The 18,449-nt window shown below is 39.2% G+C and overlaps 1 protein-coding gene across 2 annotated transcripts; it reads right to left on the minus strand.

Moving 5' to 3' along the window:
• Positions 1 to 6,460: 6,460 nt before the first annotated feature.
• On the minus strand, positions 6,461 to 11,390 carry MED10 (mediator complex subunit 10). Of its 2 annotated transcripts, none has more exons than XM_030490990.1 (4): positions 11,162 to 11,370; positions 10,873 to 10,956; positions 9,710 to 9,813; positions 6,461 to 6,531 (listed from the first exon to the last, which is right to left on the minus strand). In XM_030490990.1, exons 1-4 carry the CDS (start codon positions 11,287 to 11,289, stop codon positions 6,476 to 6,478), a joined length of 372 nt encoding a protein of 123 aa, XP_030346850.1. In that variant the 5' UTR covers positions 11,290 to 11,370; the 3' UTR covers positions 6,461 to 6,475. The 2 variants fall into 2 exon arrangements, with proteins under 2 accessions (XP_030346850.1, XP_030346839.1); XM_030490979.1 differs by lacking the exon at positions 6,461 to 6,531 and adding an exon at positions 7,815 to 8,623 and having other exon boundaries at positions 9,711 to 9,813; positions 11,162 to 11,390.
• Between the last annotated feature and the right edge of the window lie 7,059 nt (positions 11,391 to 18,449).

An 18,449-nucleotide genomic window follows, 5' to 3' on the forward strand; every position in this document is an offset into this window, starting at 1 on the left:
CAACCTCTAGAGATGACAGAGCTTACATGTACACTGAGCAACCTTAGAAAGCTTATATACATAAAAGCAGAAAGTCTGTCCAAGATAAAAGTGCATCTATGAAGCTATGTGTCTTCTGCAATGTTGCATAAGAGAAATACCCAGGATGAGTAAAAAGCAATAAAAAAAGCTGTCACATAATTTATGCCTATAGTACTCTGCAAACATTTCTTGATTCTAAAGTTTTTCAAGTTTCTTAGTTTGAAAGAAGAGCTCTGAAAGAAGAAATTTTATTGATTTTTTTTAACACACTTCTCTTAAATAAGATTTGTTGTATCACTGAATCCATCTTTCATTTTATTGAGTACCAGATGCCTATTCAATTATTGATTTAAGTATTGTAAACAAACATGTGATGACCAGAAATTACATTAAATAGTCTTAGACCAAATAGCAGCTCATATTGATCAGAGACCTCATCAAAGCCATTTTTGTCTGCTGAAACTTTTTGGGTCTGGGCTTTGACCATATAAGAAAATCTTTAGAAACAGTATTGGTCAAATGTAATAAAATACTAGATAATAGTCTATTATTTAAGAGGTAATAATACCTTGAAACAAATTATAAGATTCAAGATGGAATTTCTTATATATGACATGGTCTAGTGTGAGGCGTCCCTGCCCATGGCAGCGGGGTTGGAACTAGATGTTCTTAAGGTCCTTTTCAACCCTAACTATTCCATGATTCTATGATTTAAATGATAATCTCTTACTTCAGTATTGTGTTTCCAAGGTGCCCATGGGTAAAACATTTTTCCTATAAACATGGCACCTAGCAGTGGTTTTGGTGACAAACAATTTTAAGCTTCTTTTTGTTTACTGACAAGGACTGAGAATTTCTGTGACAGTACAGAAATATCTTCATATATATAATTTAATCTATATAATCACAGAAATTTTGAATCCTTAGCAACATCCCATATAAAAGTTTATGAATGTCAACAATTAACATGAAGAGTAAATGCTATTTGTGCAGTAGAAGTGATATAAATATGGCCCAGATTCCCACAAAGGAACTTGTTAAATAATGCAACATTGCAATAATTTCTATCAGCTTTTCCCAGATTATATATAAAAGTAGCTTCATCTTCCTTTGATGAATATCTGGAGAAGTTTGTTTAATATAATGACCAAATTACAAATAGCAAGTAAATTAGATTCAGGTCAGATCTTTAGGAACGGGAATATTACATGTTATTTCTTAGCACGTAAAGGGACTTTTCTTTCAGGAGACGAGAAGAAATTGTTTTGAAAATTTTCACACTGTGCATAAAGATGTTTCTCTTTTACTGTCTGCATTACGTCTTGTTGAGACTAAATACAATCTAGTTCTCAGTATGAAATACATCACAATACAGAAAATACAAATTCCTGGTTTGAATTAACAGTATTACAAGAGCTGTTACAGAAGTATCTTGTAATGTGTGCCCCTCCATTATTTTAATTAAGAAAACATACAGAAGGATGTTAAGCACATGGAAGTAAGTGAAGTACACACAGTAAATAGTGTTCTCGGAGCAGGGCAAGTACTCATGTCACCTTGACTCTGTGCTCTGCAGAACTGGAAGGACATCTGGCAATTTCCCAGAAATGCTACAGCTATTAATCATAGTAAAGTAAGAAATGACTTTGTGTTGAAACAGGAGAATCCAGAAATATTCTTGGCAGTGACATTTCTCTTTTATTAACTTGCTGTTAAGCTCAGTATTTGAAACACTTCTTACACATTTTTAAGCCTTTGTTTATACAATTTACATTTTAAATACATTCATTCAGAGATGTTTCAGTAAAACTGCAAGCTCAGGTAGTAGTTTCAAAGTGATCTAGTTAAAATCTCAAAGATCACTCAGGGCAAAAAGAAATAGATTGTATGGTTCAGCTTCACTTTTCGGAGAGCCAAAGGTGAGATTACAGAGTACCTGGGATAACTTTATTGGAAACATACAGTAAGCACTTTCAATCACTTGGGAACTGCATTCATCAAAAGAAGTAATTTATTAAATCATCCCAATTTAAAGTATTTGGGAAATCATCAAACCATTACCATCACTTAGTAGTACTTTATCAACCAACTGAATTAGAAAGGTCAATCAATGAAAACCAAACCAGTCTGCCTAGAATAATCTTTTGCATCAAGATGCTTCTGAATATTATGTGAGTAACAAATTGCTTCAGGCACAGTGGTGCTTTGTCTTACTCTGAGAACTGGCTAACAATGAAAGTGCCTTGGTTTACAGGGGTAAAAAACCTAGCAAGAGCTGTGGGTTAGATATACAAACAGCTGATAAGCTGCAGAATGTAACTTGTGTGTAACAGGTTATGTCTTTACCTGTTACACTTCACAGCTTTACGTTAGGCACTTCTCATAGGGAGGTTTAAGCAAAAAAGAGGTTTCAAGGGGGAAGGCTGGGCACCCAGCTGCTTCTGCTTCCAGCAGAAAAAGGGACAGAGAGGATGCTGAACTATAACAGGTTGCAGTAAAATCGTTTGCACCTTCTTTTGTTCAGGCTTCAAAAGAAACGGATCAAGAATTTTGTACTGTCTTTGTTTATCCTAAATAGAGTATAGGAGCACACTCTCCATCTTAAAGAAGTGTGTACCCAGAAGCATTATCTAATATATCTTCATTTTGTAGTGTAGCATAATTGTTAAAAATTGTTTATATCCTTATAAATATATATAATATATATCCTTTATATATAAAATATATATACCCTTTTTATATCTTTATACAATTGTTAATTGTATAAGGATAATTGTTAAAAAAATAAGCAATTACCTGCAATTACCTATTCCCTATTATTTCCAAAATCTTCATTAACTTCAAAGATACACTTTAAATTTTTAATGCTTATATGCTTTCATACCTTTCTTTCAGAGGAGTTTCTGTTGCCCTTTAATGATTTTAGATGCTTTGTGGCCTGGCTGATGTTATTCGGATGTTATTTTTAAATAAAATTCAAGATAACCTCCACCCATACAATCCAGGTAACAGAATGGGAAAGAGCAAAGATGTAACTTGCTCCCTTAATAAATGTCTTGAAGGTTATCATAAAATCATAGAATAATTAGGGTCGAAATAGGACCTTAAGATCATCTAGTTCCGACCCCCCTGCCATGGGCAGGGACACCTCGCACTAAACCACGTCGCACGAGGCTCTGTCCAACCTGGCCTTGAGCACGGCCAGGGATGGAGCATTCACAACTTCCTTGGGCAACCCATTTCAGTGCTTCACCACCCTCACTGTAAAGAACTTCTTCCTTAGACCCAATCTAAACTTCCCCTGTTTAAGTTTGAACCCATTACCCCTTGTCCTACCACTACAGTCCCTAAGGAAGAGTCCCTCCCCAGCATCCTTATAGGCCCCCTTCAGATACTGGAAGGCTGCTATGAGGTCTCCACGCAGCCTTCTCTTCTCCAGGCTGAACAACCCCAACTTTCTCAGCCTGTCTTCATACAGGAGGTGCTCCAGCCCCCTGATCATCCTTGTGGCCCTCCTCTGGACTTGCTCCAACAGCTCCATGTCCTTTTTATGTTGAGGACACTTATGTTATCATCTAACAGAGCATACGTCAGAGTCATTTGTACATATGCTCCTTTTTGGAGAACCAATTAACAAACTTGAGAAAAAGTATGTTTGATTTTTGTGTTCCATATGCAACTGGAAATGGAAAACAGCATTCTTGTTCTACATAATCAACCCAAATGCACTTATTTTGACTACATTTTCTTCTTTTAAACACACACAAATTGCAACAGTTACTTCTCCTCCATATTATGCTGACTGTGAACTGTTTAGGGCAGTTGCAGCAACAGCAAGATTCTGCATGGCTAGCCTAGAAACAGTAAGTGAAGCAAGTACGAAACAATAGAATGAGATAGCGTCACAAATTTAGAACTGGAGCTGAGCAGAATGTGAAACTTGATGGTTTAGCACTTTTTTCCGTTTGCTAGTTTAGTTTTTTATTATTCCTGATGTGCATATCCCCCAAGCAAAAAAAAAGAATAAAATAATATTTTCTCATCCATACAGACTCCCTACAAATGGGATCCCATGGTGATGTCACCTATCAGGAATATTATTCCCTAATCCTTCATCTCCACTAATTACCCCAGGCACCATGTTTACCACAGCCACCTAGACATCCAGGGGAAGTGTATGGTCCGTGCATTGTCTGTATATCACCTCTCTCTGAGCCAGGGAAGCCTGGGACCTTTTTGCCATCAGAAGCATGGACATCCATCAGTATTATGGGGGTAACCATCTTCACTGTGGCCAGCATTGGGTACTTATTTTATTAACCAGCAACAACAAAAATTACAAAAAAGCAGACATTTCACATTTTTTAGGGGCTGTGGAGGCGTTTGACCCCCACGGCTCCCTCACACCTCCAGACTGATCTCTAAATCCTGTGGGAAGCTATGGCCAGCATGCGGAGGCAGACTGCAGCCCTTCAGCCTCAATATCTCCTGCACCCAGAACTATGTCAAAATATTCCTAATAATGTCCTAATAATATATTCCTAATAATAAAATAAATATTTTATAATAATAAAATAATAATAAAATAAAATATTCCTAATAATATGATTTGGTAACAATTAATTCTTATGAGATGGAGGAGAAAAGCAAGATGCAGAGGGAAATGTACAAACTGTAGAAAATACTGCCCTTTATACCGTAAAAATAATTATTAAATACTGGAATTCAGAATAGAAGAATCTTTGTTAATTGGGATAACAATAGAGTAAAACTTAAATAACAATAATTCCTATTGCATTTTTATAAAATAGGCCCTGGAAGGTACTATGATTCTGGTTATGGAAGTGAGAGTTATTTGTTAGAATCCTCTGCCACTCCTGTGCATTCTGCAAAATCAACTTACTCAGCAACTTTAATAATGCTACATAACAGCAGCGAGAAGAAAGAATACATAAGGCCTTGCTAGGACATTGTGTAGCTGGCACAATCAAATCCATAATGTGGTGCCGATATGAAGAGAACATGGCCAAAACTGAACAATGCTTCACAAACAAATCAAATGCATAGATTCAGTCCAAGTCCTTGGCTTGGCATTTCTGGAAGGATGATGGGGTTTTAATGGTAGCAAAATTAACAGCCTTTTCCACAAAGGTACAGGAGACTGCCTGATGCAAAAGCACATTAGTATTCCTGTGGAGGGATGTGAAGGTTGTAGCCGAGACCAAAAGGATGCTCTTTGGAAAATTCAACTAATTCCAAGGACTTCCCACACTAAGCCCACCAAAGCACAGAAAATTCACAGATTCTATGAACGGAGTTTCTCTTTCACCATCTTCTGACAAAAGAATGTCATCTTGCCCTACCATGTGGTGCTCTTAAGAGGTGGAAAGTATCAGGGTTGTGGAGAAACGATTCAGCTGCACAGCAGGCAGAAGGCAGCTGTGATGCACTGCAAAAACACACACCACTTTTTTTGTGTTAAGAAAAGAAAATTTTCAGCACATGCAAAAATATATAATATCCAAAAAGTTAAATGTTGAATTCTGTTCAGTGCTTTTATTCTCAAGGAACAAATCCTCTTTCCAGTGAATCTGTAAGAGTACCCCTTTCCTCCTCACACCTTCTCTTGCTACCAGCAGTAGGAGTAAATCCATACATTACAATATTAATCCATTATTAGTTTCTATGGAAAAATATAGATTGGAATAAAGGCATGGAAAGAACGCATTACAAAAGAAGCCATACCATGTAAAGTGCCTTAGCTCTGAGCTGATCAACACAGAGCTGGTCAGCATATAAACTGGTAAGAGACCTGTGATGCTAAGCTCCACACATCTAGAACGTAAATCCTGTGATAGTATTTTCACAATATCAGCCAAACATTGTGTGATACTATTATAAATTAATACACAAGTCTCAAAATTCAAAGTAATCACATGTAAAAACTAATTTGAGAATGAGGACTACATTTTAGAATATGGTGTTTAAACCTAGAATTATAAGCTGAAAGTTTTGAATGACATCACAGCAAAGGAGTTGAATCAAAGGTTTTTATTAAAGAATTAAAAAGGTAAGGTCTCTCCTGGTTGAAAACTTTACTCTCATGTAACAACATTAATGTCTCTAACGTTACCAACAGGAAATAAAGTTTAGTGTGATGAATTGGAAACAGATACAGAGATGCCTGTATAGATATGTATGTATAAATGTAGTGAGCTTCGAAATGAATAGAGAAGATGCACTACACGGAAGTACCTTGAGGGTTTCTCCAGAGGCCTCACCTTTGTCTCAAAGTAAAATTGACTTTACATATACTTTAAACTGTTTCTGATCCCAAACATCTTTAAAACCATTCCCGATCACAACCCAATGCCTTGAAAAGCAAATTAAATACATTCTTGCAGCACCTCTTCAGTACTCCACCTCCAGGCATGGGTGCTAATCACAATTTGCACTACATGAAAGAAAAGGTCCTCGCACTGGTTAAATACCTACTACCATCTGCAGCATATGAAAAATAAGTCAGTGTTGAGACTGGGTAGTCAAAAACCTTCCACTGTGACAAGATACTAAAATCACAGAAAACAGAGAAAAAAACCTAAAAGCGGTTGGAAAGGACTTCTGCAGGTTGCCTAGTTCAGCTGCCTGCCACATGAAGGGCTCATTTTTAAGCTATGCCTGATTGCTCGGGTCTTCATACAGGCAAGATAGGAAGATCTCTGAGGGCAGCAATTCTGCAGCCACCCTGAGCACCTGCTCTAGTGCTAAACCAGCCTCGGAGCGAAGAACTTACTCCTTCTGTCCATCACATTTCCTTCATTACAACTCAGGCCCACTGCCTCTTGTCCTTGCTCTCCATCCCTGCTCTCTTTTCAATACATTACGTTAATCCATATAGATTTTTGGGGTTTTTGTTTGAATGGCAAAATCTTATAATCAGAAACGGACTGGAAGGGACCTCAAGAATTCATCTTGTTTCTCCCTCTGCTTTAAGACAGCATCAACTACACCAAGGTCTCATGGATGTTCTGATGGAAACTAAACAAGAAAACTATACCACTGCTTTGCTAGCCTTACATTAAGATCGTTTTTTAATGCCTAAACCAACTATTTCATAATGCCGCTTGGCATTATGGATATCTAGCTTCAGCTATGTGACTGAGGACAGACAGCATTCCAGGCGTGCAAACTATGGCACCAACAACTTGAACACACCTAAGCCCCCATGCAGGTCTTTAATAGGCTAGGTAGGTCTGCTATAGAGTACATGCACATAGCGCTGTTTCAGAGCTCCTGCCCAAAAACACTAAGTTTAGCAACTAAAAGAAAGTTAACAAAATAATAAATTCATTTGCTGGTGCCAAAAACATCGAGTTACATCTGGAAGGACAAATGTAACCACAAATGGTTCAAGTTTCACAAATGCCCAAGATTAAAAGAGGTGCTCTTACCTCCTCTGCAGAACTAGTCTGCACACACACTATGCATTTCACATGCTGGTGTTGGGAATACCTTATGTATGAAGAGTTACAGATTTTATAGATGAGGTCACACCTGATCAGATATGCTTCAGGTGGCAATCACTGATCCCCAAAATCCCCTGCTTCAGGTACTAAAAGAGAAGTTTCCCCCCACAAAACCAAAATACCAGGTTGACATTATCTTCAGATATACAGTCTTTTATCAGCCAAGTTTTGATATAAATTTTCACTTCTATCACTGTCAGTGAGGAATATGCTATTTTTCACAGGCTTTACTTCATTCTCCAAAGAGTAACATACAACAGAAAAACGTCAGAATTTAGATTTTTTTCAATTTATTTATTCAACAACCTGCTTACAGAAAACAGAATCAAGCAAAAGCTTACATTAAATACTATACAAAATAGTAACATTGTTCAGGAGCTAGTCCTCGAATATGCTCACTTTCTATATTCTCAGCCACCTGAACTGCAGCACATAGAACAAAACAAGAATATCTGAAGGGTTTCTTAGCTGCAATTCGTTATGACACAGGAGAACCACAGCCCTTGACAGGCTCCTGTTCAGCAGAATTTGGTAAGATGAAAGAATGTACTGTAATAAAAAACAAAGCAGTTTACACATAAAGGATAGTCAAATATAGTAAATACACTTATCTTTTAAACAGTTGAAGCCACAATGCTCAAGCACATTTTTCAGAAGACAAAACCCATGATTTTCTGCTCTGGACATGTACTTTGTGGGAAGTGCTATGTAGCAATGCCCAGTAGGCAATGACACCTCCAAAACCTTTCAGGAATGAAGAACAGATTACCACAGGAAGTTTCAATGGCAATCTTTGAGTAAAAGTCTTCAGAAAGATTCAGTAGCTTCAGACCAGAGCCATCAGCAATCATTAAGCTCCTTCACAGTCCATCACTGCCATTTTTAGTACAGTTGTTACAACAGCTCGGATTCTCCCTCTCTCCAATATAGAGTGGTGTCAGTTCATGGAATTGACAATTTTAGAGCTATCAAAGGCCATCTTAAGGAGGAGGATCTTCTCCTCGAATAGCTTTGTACTTTGCCATGTCTTCTGGGAACACCTTTGTTAGTTCTTGAATTAACAGACTTTTAAATTTCTGGAGAGAAAAACAGAATATATACATCATCTGCACAATTTATTCACATTTTCTCAAGCAACGTTATCTGATGAACAGAAGTGTTTGTACACAACACTACATTTCAATGACAGAAGAGAATGGTACCCCCAAAAAACCCTTCAAAACCACACACAGAAACACAGAATGTTTACAAAATACAGAAAATGGTCAGGTGAAATCCACTAGGACAGCACTAGGCAAACTAAAATGCTTTCAATTTCCCTTAAATTAACTAGCATCTTCACTTAAGAAATACAAAATAGTTAGATCTCTCTGGTGCATCAACATCTGCCTAACCTTATTAAGCAAAGCTGATGAAGGGCATGTCCTCTTGATTTGACATGGAATCCCCTCCACCTCCAAAACTTAGAAATACGCAGTTGTTACTAGAACTATCAAAAGTCTACATTCTGCAGCACAAATTGCCATCCTCACTCACTTTAAGTTCAGCCAAAGAATGTTTTGAAACAAACCCAGCCCTTTCTCAAGCCTCACTAAACTTCCTTTTCTGTGCATTTCAGCAGTAATTCCAGCAGTTAATTAGTACAGCAGAATGCTTAGGTTTGTACTAGATGAAAGCACAGGTTCAGAAAACCCTGAATACCAGCATACATTTTAAGTAATTTTAGAAAGAATAACTCATGCTTATATACTACACTTAACATTTTAATACTTTTAAGATCCATTCAAGACTGGAAAAATACCCCTTCTGTTTTGCTTATTGCTAAATTTACACACACCACAGTTACAAATCTGTAACAGTGTGAGGTACTCTCTAGTGTTCAATATGAAAAACAAATGCTGTATAATGCTACATGCAATTTTAACCAAAGTAAAATCATAGTGACATCTGCATCTCCAGCTGTGGGATGGATTACAAGTTTCCTTTCAGAACAGGCTACATTAGCATCAGTTAACATACAGGGATCCAGAGCAATTCCTAATATAAATCAACTAGTAAGGGAATTTAATAAGTCCACTAGCGAAAAACCCACACATACCTACAGGAAAGTAAAAACTTGTCAAATACATTATTACATTAGTACTTTCATTACTTCAGGTTTACCTTCATTGTGTCAATTTTTCCTTTTACTTGCTCATTTTTAGCCAAAGCTCGCTCCAGACACTCTTTAGTGTAAAGCTGAGGATTGCGGCCTTGATCGATGTATCTGAAAATAGAAAAGAAAGATACTACCTATATAATTACTCTCCTTGCTGTCTTTTTGTTACTACTATTATCTGAGATGTGCATTTTAAAAAATGCATTTTAGCTCAGCCATTTTCAAAAGCCAGCTCAAGCAGGACACATCTGAATCGGCAAACCTAAAAGTGTATTTTTGCTTTGCAACATAAGGGCCTGAGAAAGAGAAATACCATCACTGAATAAAGAACACTCTTAGATTTACAGATAGATGGAAAGCCCAGCTGAAAAACATCCTGTATCACCAGCAATACACTAGAATATAGCAAACCAGAGACATATGGACTTATAAGAAACACTAGTAAATTAACTTGTCAGCTATATTGTAAAAGCTGTCTTGTATAGCTCTTGCTCTACATTCATGATTTTGCTTTTAATGTTCTAATTCTCTGCCAACAAGAATGCCACTACTGAAACGAAGCATCTAACTACTGGCCTAATGTATCTTCACCCGCAACTTAAATCCTGATTCTACCTTAGCGTAAAAGCACATTTCCAAAATGAAAGCATACTTACCAAATCGGTAGGTTCAGCAGGACCTATATTAATACCTACATATCTAAAGTCAATATAAATTACAAAGAAAAAACCTCAAAAAGAAAAAAAAAAGGGACATCTGAAAGCATGTGTATAATTACACGCTCCTCTCACCCTCCCACCTTCTCACAGACTGAAGGTACTTCTTACCTTCTTCTGCCTGCTCACGTTCTTGTGAGGCATTTGGAAGATAGAGTTTAAGAAACAAGCAGTCCTTAGTGAAAATATCATAGAATCATAGACTGGTTTGGGTTGGAAGGGACCTTAAAGATCATCTAGTTCCAACCCCCTGCCATGGGCAGGGACACCTCCCACTAGACCAGGTTGCTCCAAGCCCCGTCCAACCTGGCCTTGAACACTGCCAGGGATGGGGCAGCCACAGCTTCTCTGGGCAACTTGTGCCAGGGCCTCAGCACCCTCAGCAGCAAAGCCACGCTACTTCCAGTCAGACAACTACAGCACCTTCCCCTCTAGGCACAACGTTACTTACTCAAACACTTCCAGGGGCACGCTGATATCGTGCAGCTGCTGCCGGCACTTGTCGATGTCCTGCAAGCCCGTCACCATGAAATTCCTGCAACAAGAAAACAGGTCGTGTTTAGCCAAGAACCGCGCTAACCCTAACCCCTGCTGCGAGGGAGACCCCGGCGAACCCCCCTGCCGCTCCGCCCGCGTTAGGGTGACAGATCCCGGCGGCCGCCGGCTGAGGGTGCGGCGGCGAGGCCCCGGCGGCCGGGGCGGGTAACGCGTAAGGGTAGGCGGGGCGGCGGACGCCTCACAGTTTCTGGTTGAGGCCAGCCTGGCTGCTGGGCTGGAAGTCGCTGACGATAATGCCGAGCTGCCGGATGTTCTCCACGAACTTCTCCAGGTGCTCCTCCAGCGAGTCGAACTTCTCCGCCATCGCCATGGCCGCCGCCACGCCCCGGCCGCTTCCGGGCAGGCGCGGAGGGAGGGACGGAGGAAGGGAGGTGAGCGGGGAGGCCGGGATGGCCACGCCCCTTTCCACGCCCCCTTAGGGCAGGCCACGCCCCCACTCCCAAGCCACGCCCCCCAGCCCCGCTCCCGCAGCCGTGTAAAGCCTGTTTGTCGCTTCCCTATGGGTTACTGTAATTAGGCGTCTCGACCCACGGAAGGATGCTCTGCCCACCGGCAGGTGGAAAATCAATTCGAGACAAAGCGTAAGATCTATAAACCCTAAGTTGCACGAGTCGATATTTGCTTTGGTCATCCCGGATTTATCAAATACGTGATCGTGAGTAATGAGAAATGTGTCTTACCCTGGAGGTAATCAATACAAATTACAATTAGCATCTTTTCTAAAAGCCAGATAATGGGAGTTTGATAATATGGATCATTCAGTAGCTGTCGGCACTGCTTTCCTTTCTTCTGTTACAACATCTCTAGGAATGTTTCAGTGGGTCCCAGTGGAGCAGGAAGCACACAGTGTGATTAATAAGATATTTGAATAAATTGCCAGCACCCTTTTTGGAATGGTGATATTTGAAATCTCAGTACTAATTCCTGTGGCCTGCCAGACATGGACTACTGCGTCCAGATCCTTACGTGCAGAGACAGGGCTTGACTTCTTAAAGACAGCCCACTCCTATAAACCTGCCATAATTTACGCTCATTGTTTTCCTATCAATTATCCTTTTGCCTGTCCTCAACAAATATTAGCACATTGCTTATATTTTCAGACCATCATTTGCAATGTCTCTGCTTTTGAGTGGTTTCCTTTCTTGAGCTGACATAAAGCAGTTCCTCATTTTTCGACCCATTTGTATCCTGTATCTGGCTCTAATTTGCTTACCACCCCCACCCTGCACTAGAGGTCGGACTCCACTCCTGATCTATTCACAGTGCAGAGCCCACCCCCTTCTTGAAAGCTTTCCAGAAAGGTGTCTGTGTGCCCTTTACTGTTAGGTGGGGCTGCCAGTGGCTATCCCATCACTTCACTGTGTCCCATCCAATTCCTCATTAAATTACCTCATTATCTATGGCTGCTACCTGCTGGTAGAGGCTCTGGGTTAGGGATCATCCCTGTGAAGTCCTTAACACCTCACTCATGGGAAAAGGTCCTGCAGATATGGGTAACTGCACAGATCTAAAGAGCAGATATTTTTCTACCTGCCTCATTCCCCATGTCTGATCAGTAGATATGCTCAGCCCACACCTGATCCCACTCACAAAGGGAGCCCTCAGACCTCCCTTTTATCTGGTAACAAAAATGCAAACAGAGAGTTCAGGACACCTGGATTTCCATCTCTCTTTTTTTATCCATAGAGATCAGAGCCTACAAAAAGCCTTGACCTCAGAGGCTGGGATATATTTGGCAGTGGAGTCCATTCAGTCCCTGTGGCTGTTCTACTTTGTGCAAAAATTAAGTATTGCTTGAGCAATGGCCAGAGAGGGTTTGGCATACCACACAAAAAGAAATGGAGGAACCAGGGACTGATTATCTGATAAGGGCCCTTTATCTTCCTCACCTGTCTTATATCTGCTAATTACGAGTGTTCTTCTAAACTATGTAATAAATAGAAGCAGTAAAAGAGATTCAATTGATAACAAAAAACACAGTAGAATTATCTGGGGAATGCCAAAATATCAGTCTATATTAAATAATCCAGCTATCATTTTCCCTGGGGGGAAATTATCTGATGTACTTAAGTTCGCATGGCACATCACAGTAACTGTATGTTTTATAAATAGATTATTTCCAGTATGTCTGTTTTCAGGTGAATCTGAGAAGATCAGTCCAGTAATGTCAGCAGGTAAGAATCTGATGCTTTGATTCATAATGAAGGATTTGAATGAATGTTTGAAGTTAGAACTAAATTAAAATAGATACGATATTCAATCAACAGATTTAACATATTTTATGCATTTGTAGCTATAACTTGCAACCATTTCTGTTCCACAATGCAAACCATCAAAATCAGCAATTCTTGATTTCTTGATGAATCTTTTTATTAGTTATATTTTTTCTACTTATTATACCAATGACAACAACCAAACTGTAAAAAAAAAACCTCTAATGGTCAGGTTCTCTTATGGGTTACAACAGTAGTTCAGTAGCAGAAAGTTGGGTCTTCGCTAAATATAAAGCACTGTTCAGCGGTTTGTAAGATTAAGTATGCTCACCCAAAGTTAAAAAGCAAGTGACTGCAAAGAGCACTAAATATTAAGGAAAATATAGTACTGTGCAACTGTGAAATTGTAAAAACAGTCCTAGGCTGCAAAAAGCGATTCTAGGTCTTGACAAGTATGATAAAACAAATCCATTGTCTATTGATCAGCAGTTGTTAACCATTCTGTTTGCATAGGTGGCAGAACATTCTCCGGACAGAAGTCTCAGGATTATGGGATTTTAATATACGTACTGATCACATGACAGAGCTCAGTCTGAGCTCTCAGAATACCTTTTTCTGATATTTTGGAAGGAAGAATGTAGAATACGGTGTACTTACCAGATTAGATCTGAGTATGAGGAAGAAGAAGGACCAAATTTTGAAAGAATGGTCTAAATTCATGCAGTTGTGTCAGACGTGGCTCTGCAGGCACAAAAGGTCGGGATTCAAACAAGAGTTGCTTTATATCCATCTTTGCTTATGGGAAAACACATTCAGCAGAAGTATGGAGCAGAACAACTTGCAGTAACAAAATTGGGCTTTGAGGTACTATTAAAACTTCCTTTCCTTTCTATTTGTGGGAAAGCCTTTGGCTGTTGGAACAGAGCAAACAAGACTTCCAGTTTGGTTGCAATGACTGAAATCTGTTAGATGTCCATTACCACACCTAACTCAGTGTTTTACTCAGGTAAAGTATCTGACAGAAAAAAATAACGGAAGTTGAATATCAAATGTAGATGTAAATCTATATTTACTAGGCTGATTAAGTTACATTAATGAATTCTGTTAGATAAATGTGTACAGCGCCTTTAAGGTTGAGTATTGTTATAAATATATTACCAGTTGTTAAATTTTTCTCATGATCATGATGTTTTCCTGTTCAGGGAAAAGAAAGTAAACCAAAGCAAGCTGTGTTCCAATGAGAGAGGAGTGGGAGGAAAGAAAGGTCTGACAAATAACTCAACCAATCGATAAGCACATAGAGACAGCAAGATTTAGAAAAAATACCATGGTTTATATTGTAAGTAACTATATTGCAGTCCTACCCTGATTTCCATGCAGAGAGCAAGCGATTACTGGCTTGTAAGCTGGACATCTGTACTGGGCAGTTAAGTAGGGTTTGTAATAAAGGATAGAATGAGAGGCTATGTGGATCAGTATGGCCCATTTTGGAAGAGTGGCACAGATTACGTAGAAGAAAATCCTTTTTTGTAAACCTCTAATGAATTTTTCAAGGGGTCAGCAATGATATAGATAAGACTGTTTAATTGATACAATCTACTTGAACTTCCCATCAGCTTTTGGTGAAATCCTTAGCCAAAATCTTTCAAGGAACTAAAGCAATAGAATAATGGGAGAAATCCTAGACTAAATAAAGAGCTGATTGCCAGGTAGAAAATTAAGTATAGGGGCAAACATTTAACTCTTGCAGGGGAGAATTGTTCCCAGAGGAGTTCTACAGGGAAGTGGACTGAAAATTGTGCCATTCAGTGTGCTCACAGATGACCCAGAAAATAGATCAGGTGGTGAAATGAGAAAATTGGCTTCTGATAAAATTATCTGGCAGAGTAAAGATGAATACACATTGTAGGAAACTGCAGAAGGACCTGAAAAGGCTTGGTGGCTGGGCAACAAAGTCTCAGAAGAAATTCAGACAGATGATGTAAAGCCATGCAAATAGCAAGCAAAAAAAAAAAAATCCTAGTTTCACATGAAGATTGGCCTCTTGACCATTACCATACAGGAGCAAGACTCAAGGATCACGATAGAAAGTTCCATGATAACATCAGCTCAGTGCTCAACAGTGGTCAGAAGTCATATGGAGAGTTAGGAATTGTTAGAAAAGGAATTTGAGAACAAAGGAGAAAATGACACTGTGCTACTGCATAAACCCACAGTTCACTCCAACCTTGAATACTGTGTGCAGTTCTGGTTCCCTGGAGGAGACCTGGAAAAGAGTCAGAGAAGGGTTGCCAAGATGACTGTACAAGTGAAATGGCTTCTGTACTAGGAAAACATGAAGAGACAGGGACTCTTCAGCTTGAGAGAGAGCCCACTGATGAGAGCTATGACTGCTACTTTCCTGTATTTACAAAGCCATGAGTGGTCTGAAGCCTAGACCGTCTTCCAGCACAAAAACTAGGGGTCATCAAGTTAAAGTTAACAGGAGACAGCTTCAAAACCTGCAAAAAGAGGTGATTTTTCTCATGCAAGTTTTAACAGCCTTGTAGAACTATTTGCCAATGTATACTATGGACAGCAAAAACTTAGCTGGGTTGAAGGGGGAATGGGCCAAATGCTTGGTAGAGAGAGTCAGAGAGGGGTGGATGAACCACATGTGGCTCAGGAAATCCCATGAACCAAAGGTAGTCCAAGCGCAGGAGAGCTGTCAGGAGTGGCCTCATAAGTGTTTTTCTTATCATCACTCTTCAACATTTGCTTCTGTTTACTGCTGAGCACAGGATACTGTCCCAGAAGAAGCCTTTATTTGAATCTGTGTGGTTACTGTTATGAGGTCCTGCCTGAGCTGTCAAAGAATGACCCTTGCTATATAGGATGTAGACAGATTACAGAGTGTTTACTTACCAAGCAGAGCACAGAAAGATTGATTTGAGACTGTTTATATGGCCTTCAGGTCTGGAAAAAGCTCAGCTCACTATTTTCTTTTGGTGGTATATATACTCCAGATAAATTACTTTTCCACTATAATATGGCACAACATGGTATTTAATTACTGAAAGTGCTTGTATAGTCACTTTTTCTTCTCAGAAATATAAAGAGTGACAAATAACTCAGCTGTTTATCCATCTCTGGAACTGTGATTCTCCTCCCAGCTCCTGTTTTCTCCTGCTGGCTAATAAAATGGAAGAAATGAATAAAGAAAATAAAACACACTGAGTTCCAATGGTATCTGTTTTCTCTCCTTCTGTCTTTCTCACTTTCTGTCTTTGACTTTGTTACTATTTCCTTTTGCATGATTGTATCTAATGCACTGATCACTTCTTCCTCATTCTTCAGACCCAGAAATGGAGGTTGAAAGTTCAGGTCATTAACTGGGAGCATCACCTGCCTAAGAATTCCATTCTATGAGCCAGCTACCCTTCTTCATTTTAATTACAAGTGATAAGCAAAAGAGAAGCAAGGAAGATAGATGTGAGCAGCATAGAGAATACCATTTACCTGCTCTTGATATATCAAGCTGGTATTTACGTTTAGTATGGTTTTTGACTCACTCAGAAGCAAGCAGTATTTTCACATTTTCCTGCATAAAAATAGCGTGATACAATAAAACAAACAACTTTTTAAAATCCCATTATTCAGCTGAATAAGAGGTCTAATTAGTTTCCACACAGATTTGGTATTTACCAACTTGCTCATTAATGACTTTCAATTATTTCAGTAATACACATCTTGCCACAAATGAGCAGGATGATGCATTTATGCATCATGGCTGGATCTCAGTCTTACGGAAATCATCTGAATTTATCTAAGAAGCAGCAGGATCAGGATTTTGTTCATACAATAATTTTTGTTCTTCCAAGTCCTGTAAATCTTGAGACGTTCTGGGACCTGATCCAAAGATAACTGAGCCCTGTGAGACTGTCTATTGACGGTAAAGGATATTGGATGACAGAGTCTGTTCTCACAACTCGGCCCAAAGGAGGTCAGCAAGACACAGCAAAGGACTTATATCTATGTTTCAGGAAATAATACAGGAGTATTATTTCCATAATGTAATGACAATTCACCTAGATCTGCAATACTGAAAACTTTTATTTCATAGTACCCTTAATATCCGATTAAAAAAATAATTCTTAATTTCAGTTTTTTAAAAAATATGCTGAGAAATCAAAAGTATTATCTGTTGGTTTGGGGTTTTTTTCCCCTGGAGGATAAAACTTATTCATCACAGTTTATATTGCATCCATATTGCTGCCATATGTCATTTAAAGCAAAATTAAGATCTATTCTTCTGAAATGCAGATTTGCTTTCAATATTTATCAAGTAGCTTCATGTGATTTTTTTCACAGCTGTGAAAAATACATATATATATATATCGTACTCTTAGAAAAATATTCTTCTCATTATATAATACCAACAAGTGAGGCTGATTTGCCTATTGCTGCTTTTTTTTTTTTTTTCCCTGTAACTCAGAATAATTTAGTGCACTGTATTTAAAACTGACACTTTTTTCATTACCAGAGATGCAGGAAAGAAGGCATAGGAATATCCTGTGCAGTAAGGTTTATTAAGACCCCCAGACCACATGTGTGCTAGCAAATGAAATGGACCTGGGACCCTTTTCTTGCACTGAGTCCAACTGGCATGAAGCCCTTATTTGTATTCCAATTCCTGAAACGTACTTGAAAGCAATTCTGGAAGAATAATGGTAGTCAGGATGAAAAAGCTGGCTGGGTACCATTGTCACAGTTAAACAGCATGGATGCTTGTGTCACTATGTTTGTGCCCTTCCCTGGCCTTTTTCATTTTTCTAAGATCACAGATTCATGGTGTACAAGAAAAAAGAAGTAATGCCCACATGGGTTCTAACCAAAATAAATGAGAAAATCAGAAAAATTACTTAGCATTCACAATTCTACCCTGTTGTGAGAAGCATTTAAACAACCAAGTTGTGCAGAGTCATGGTTACAGCCAGGACAGAGCCACCAGTATTGCTGCCTTGGCGCTGGGAGCAGTCCTGGGGCTTGCATGGGTGTTCTGCAGTAGAGGCTGGCATCAGCAAGCACCACAGGGTTCAGCCTGATCAATGTGAAGGGTCTCACATTCACCAGAACAGCCCACAAGCTGCCTCCAGTTCAAGCTGGGACTACCAGATTGTCAAAGTCACTTCTGAACTGCTCAGGTTCAAACCAATCACAGTATATGAATGAACGGGAACTTGTAGGCAGTGAAGGGACTTCAGAACATGGTGGGGTG

Source organism: Strigops habroptila, chromosome 1 (genome assembly GCF_004027225.2).
Source record: "Strigops habroptila isolate Jane chromosome 1, bStrHab1.2.pri, whole genome shotgun sequence".
Classification (NCBI taxonomy): domain Eukaryota; kingdom Metazoa; phylum Chordata; class Aves; order Psittaciformes; family Psittacidae; genus Strigops; species Strigops habroptila.